This window comes from Gavialis gangeticus, unplaced genomic scaffold (genome assembly GCF_001723915.1).
Source record: "Gavialis gangeticus isolate Ggan-Ray unplaced genomic scaffold, GavGan_comp1, whole genome shotgun sequence".
NCBI lineage: Eukaryota > Metazoa > Chordata > Crocodylia > Gavialidae > Gavialis > Gavialis gangeticus.
Window position 1 is genome coordinate 29,243,562 of NW_017729008.1, and position 5,923 is coordinate 29,249,484.

At 41.4% G+C, this 5,923-nt stretch overlaps 1 protein-coding gene across 1 annotated transcript in view; it reads left to right on the forward strand.

Moving 5' to 3' along the window:
- Positions 1–5,923, forward strand: part of GRM3 (glutamate metabotropic receptor 3) — a 190,869-nt gene that overhangs the window by 131,387 nt on the left and 53,559 nt on the right. The window contains exon 3 of the mRNA XM_019509511.1: positions 1,792–2,647. Coding sequence (XP_019365056.1) covers positions 1,792–2,647 — 856 coding nt within the window. The remainder of the gene's footprint in view (positions 1–1,791; positions 2,648–5,923) is intronic.

A 5,923-nucleotide genomic window follows, 5' to 3' on the forward strand; every position in this document is an offset into this window, starting at 1 on the left:
AATTCCTCAATCCATCCACAAGCCATTGTCTTGCAAAAACCTAGGCTCAGATTTACCTGTGTGTGCTCCCATTCATAACCCTGCTCTTGAAGTCAGTGGCACTTAATCACACTGGGCATGTCTACACATCACCCTGCGGAGATATAGCAACACACTCTATCACTGTATGGTGTGCTACAGCAATGTAGAGATCACGTGTATCTACATGTGATCACCAGCTACATAGCCATAGCCGCGTGCTCCCTGGCTATAACATGGCACTATGGTGACACAGGTGGTGAATCTGAGCATGCACTGCCCATAGGCCACAGTACAGGTGGTTACTGCGCCATGTTTTAGTACTTCTGCATAGCAAGTACTAAAACACGGCACAGTAACAATGTTGCTATATGGCAATATGTAGACACGCTCACTGTGTAAAGTCCTGTGTGTTCCTAAGTCTCTTGCAAGATCAAGACTCGAAGGAATTTAATAGATCATTTGCCCTGATTTTCAAAGGCGCTGAGCTTTTGCAACTGACTCCCACTGACTTCAACAATGGAAGAATCAGACTACTTAAGTAGCTACATATGGATTTCATGGTCTAATTGCATAAACCCTGGGTTGAAAACATTGCCCTTAATTGGCCGAGTCCAGTTGCTAAGGTTGATTCTAAAACTTGGGTTGCTTCTATTTTTCATTTAATTCTTGCCCAAAGTTTTACCATACCAGACAACAAAGTTTCATATATCATCTGTTTAGACTGCAGTCACAGGCAGCCAGAGAAGAAAAGTGAGTTAGCCGATACTGAGCTTCATTCTGGTCCAAATAGACTGTTGCTGTTATCTGGGCTTGCCCATAAAGCTAGCCTGAGTATCCCCACCTTACCTTTCATTTCCCAATCACCACTGCAATTCTCAGAAGTCATTTGCACCTGAAATATTTCAGAGGAGAATTCAAGGGCAAATTATCTATGCCTTTTTTTACCTCTTGGCCTTAGAGTTACTTATTTTCAGAATATTATTCTAACATTTGGATCAGCCCAGATTCCATAGCAGTTGCCCAATGAAGCAAGAAATGCTAACAATTTTCCTTTTGTGCTTTCAGATATAGTCTAAGAGTACCACTGCCTCATAATGACCAGCATGATCTGAATAGATAGATACAAACATATTTACCCATAATAGCTACTAGCACGAGGAAAGGTAATGGGTAAGGAAATAGCACATGGAACAAGCTAAATCTCCCAGCCAGTATAATTACAGTATTACTGTTGTTATTTATTATTTATAAAATGTTGTAGGTAAACAGAGCATTGTACCACAATTGAGCCATACCCAACAAACAACATGTTCACTGCCTCAGGGATGCTCAGATGAGAAAGATACAGAACAAAGAGCACAACACAGCACAGAAAGGAAAAGACAGTCACTCATTTCAAATGGAGGGTGTCACTAGATAGGTGTGGTTGGAAGAGTTTCTTTAAACGTGAAGGTTTTGTGTGCATTCATTTGGGGCTGCTCTGGGCATATCAAGTAATGTTTCGCTAAGCCCTGGAGAGGCTACATCATAAAAAGGAAGGAAAGGCCACTCAAATCACATAGGTCTGAGTGAGGTATCAGTACCAAGGCTGAATAGATAGCTATGCTCCAATCAGACAGTGGTGTCCAGAGAGCTGTGGGACAACTAGTCCGCTGGTTTAAAGGTGTCACCCTCATGAGAACAGGCCTCATTCAGCCTTTAACCTGTCTTAATTCACTCTTGTAAATAATATTCTCTGTTAAAATGTGTTTTCCCCCAACTTCCCTCCAGGTTGCAAATTTGCTTCGGCTATTCCAGATCCCCCAGATAAGCTATGCTTCTACCAGTGCCAAGTTGAGTGATAAGTCCCGCTATGACTATTTTGCAAGGACGGTGCCTCCTGACTTCTATCAAGCAAAAGCAATGGCCGAGATCTTACGGTTCTTCAACTGGACCTATGTGTCAACAGTTGCCTCAGAAGGAGATTATGGAGAGACAGGGATAGAAGCTTTCGAACAGGAGGCTCGCCTTCGAAACATCTGCATTGCCACCTCTGAGAAGGTTGGCAGATCCAACATCAGGAAGTCCTATGACAGTGTGATCAGAGAGCTGCTCCAGAAACCCAACGCACGAGTCGTTGTCCTCTTCATGCGAAGCGATGATTCTCGAGAGCTCATAGCTGCTGCCAACCGATTCAACGTTTCCTTTACATGGATTGCTAGTGATGGGTGGGGGGCACAAGAGAGCATTGTCAAGGGTAATGAGCATATAGCCTCTGGAGCGATAACCCTAGAACTTGCCTCCCACCCAGTTAAAGAGTTTGACAGGTACTTCCAAAGCCTTAACCCTTACAGTAATAAACGCAATCCCTGGTTCAAGGATTTCTGGGAGCAAAAATTCCAATGCAATCTCCAGAACAGAAAGGTGCATAAAAAAACTTGTGACAAACACATAACAATCAACAGCTCCAATTATGAGCAAGAATCCAAGATCATGTTTGTGGTGAATGCTGTGTATGCAATGGCCCATGCCTTGCATAAAATGCAACGAACGCTATGCCCCAACACTACCAAACTCTGTGATGCCATGAAGCATCTGGATGGCAAGAAGCTGTATAAAGATTACCTACTGAAAGTTAACTTCACAGGTATAAGCTTGATAACTCTCCTTTGTTGCATGCAGTGTGTGTGAACTTTGCTGCTGCTAATTAAATGTCTTCATTATAGTATTTAGCATTTGCATTGCATCAGGTCTACATTGTTCTAAGTGATGAAGTAAAGGGATAGTTTCTACCATAGTCCCTGATTCAGCATGATGTTTATGCTTGTGTGATTTTAGGCATGTGACAAATCTCATTGACTATGCAAGTGTTATGGATTTCAATGATTTGGAGCCGTAAAGATCTGACTTTTAAAGTTGATAACATAATGCAACAAACTGGATGAATCAAATAAATAGGGGGGTTGTAGAGAGAAAGTGGATGATACAGTAATGATATGTGTTATATGCAGAATTTAGCCTTCTACCTGCTTTTACAATTACTGTCACCACTGTTTAGTCTTTTATTAATATACCACCTACCAAGGCAAGCTGGTTCAATAAGGAAAACAATTACAAAACATAATCTTATGGATCCTTGTTGTTATGAGTCACTCTGCCTCAACAGTATTTATGTCACGCTTGGATTTTTATGAATAATTAAACTAATATTCTTGGATGGTCTATATGATGCAAAAGAAACAGTCACTGGTCTCAGAGAGAAACCGAGGGATTGTACACGTATGATGCAATATCCTGTATTGACTTAATGATTCACTATAATTTAGCTTATTCTTGCTAATTGCTCTCCACTCTGCAAATGTTAACAATCCTGTCTCCTTTTTAACAGTGTTGATATTCCACTAATCAAGCTAATTTTGCTGTCTGTTTACTGCTCCTGGTCTCTCTCCTCCTATTTCACAGTCCTTAGCCCTTTTCAAAATCCTAGCTCTGCCCATGAAATCCAGTCTTCAGCAGCAGCAACTGTTTCAGCTTTTAACTGAGCAGCCAAAACCTGCTGGCAATTCAGCAGTGAAAGGGTGAAACTGTGACTTTAGCTTGAGCAGGAAATGGAGGGTGAGTGAGCTGAAGATTAGGCTTGGTCCCTGCTCTATGCAGTCATAATTGAAACGATTTTTTTTTCTTCATTCTGCCTTCCCTAAAGTAAGGTCTCTCTTATTTGAGGGGCATACAATACCCAAGAAAGTATGGTACTTAGGCCCAGGAGTCAGGCAGCTCTCATAGGACACTAAAAAGAAACCACTCGGCTATCATACATACTATCACGGTTTGAACTTCTCCATGTTTGGGGCTTTTTTTGGGTCTTGGTTCAGGGCTATCTCTAGACATCATAGGCCAGATTCTCAGTAGTTCTCAGCATCTACAACTGAGACTAGATTCATAAAACAGTTCTCAGTGGGGAGGCACTAACTCCTGAACTCTTCTAAAAACTGAGCTCTAGAAGTGCCATACATGGTTTTTGACCTCCTGACAGGTAATAGCATTGGAAAGTTGCATATGTTTGGTTCCCACCTCAACACTGATATCTCAATTAAAAACAAAAAAACCCCAAAATAACTCTAAGCAGCTGTGATGCAAAGTTCCTCTTCCATTGCCTCAATAAACAGTAAGCTTTTCCCACCATATGATCTGATTGCCTCCTGCAGTTTTGGAACCAGTTCTCAATTATAAAATGCATCAGAATTTTTCTTTCTCTCATTCTGGGTCATATAAATCCTGCCTGCATCTGTTCCATGTATACATCTGCCATTTCACCCAGTGGGAATTGCAAGTACAGATCAATTGCAGGAGTGTTTGGAGAACACGCTGTTCTCAACACTAAATACCTTACAAAGGAAACAACCAAAAATTAAGCCCAGTGCAGATGAAGAATGATGTGGAGTTTACAAACACAGCAGGAACATTAGTGCCAAGGTTGATTCTGAACACTGAAGCTTCCTTAGTGCAGTTAATGGTTTATACGCGCCCAAAGGAACCAAGCAAGAAATGAAACAGGGACGACAATTATACATACGCACACAAGCACACACATGGTTATTTAATATTTCAGAGGTAGTCAGGAGAGCAGCACCTCACCATCTGTGCTGAACGTCTGTAGTACAGACGGACAAGCCTTGAAGGCAGAGAACTTAGTAGCAGGTATATGGCTTGCAACCAAGTATGTGAAAACCAAGATACGGTCCTTTTAATCCACTTCCAGGCTTTATAAATGTGCTAGATTGCATCTTTGTACACGCCAGATTGCATAAATTACAGCATGAGATCTACACCCCACATGTATGAAGACTCACTTTTCACACCCCGAGAGCAAAACAAGAAAAGCAACTAACAGAAAAGTGTAAGGTAAAAAAGAGAGTGTCCTTCGAGATGACAACTGGGTACCAGGTTTCCTGTGTACTAGACCTATTTCTGCTATTGATTTTCTCTGACTCCGCCTCTCTCAGGCTCCATTTACCCTCCTGCAAAGTTCCTATCACAACTTATAACTGCCTTGACCAAGTAGGTCTAGCACACAGAATTGCAGACAAGTGCCTGGAAATGTGATACAAGTGCTCCAGGACAACTCAGAAACCAGAAGGCAAGTGCTCCAAATTGAGATCTCACGTTTTTTAAGCCAGATTCGTGATTTCAGAGGGCCTGACTCATGATTTTGAAATGATTAGACTCCTGATTGAAACAATGGGACAGCAGGATCAGAGGTCAGAATCCAGGTCCTTGGGTTTGTGTGTACTCGTGTGAGTCTGCCCTTGTATCATCAAACACAACGGCACCTGATTCAGAAGCTGTAAAGAGGACATCCCTCTATGTAAGGCTGCATTATGAGGAAAATAAGGAATAATAGACTCCAGCAACATATACTACTTTTGTACTAACTGAAATGCTCTTGGTCTCTCTCTCTTTCTCATATCCCTTCCATATTTCTTGTATCCCTGTCAGGGAGTATGTCATTAAACTTATGATCTCCAGTTAGAAAAAAATCTAAAGTCACTAAGATTTCCTTCTGGAGTTAACCAGTATTTCATGGTTTACTTCTAGCCCTCCTCCCACAGATAACATATAGATACTATTACACTGAGGAAGCAAAGCTGCCTTTGCAATTTTCTGTGGCACTCTAATGACTTCTATGGTGAGAACAAGCCTTCCTGGATCATTTCCGTGGTGAAAGTTCTGTTTTGGAGATAAGGAGCTTTAAATGGCCCATAGTCAGCACTTGTTTCCTACTTTATGTGCACAAGAAAGACTGTCTTCCATTGTTGTCTTTTATTTGTATACGTGTGTCATGTTCAGTGGAACGTAAAACTTGAAAGCGCAGAAAAGTAGCTGAGTACTAGGGTTGAATACTTATTGATCATCAGGGCTAATT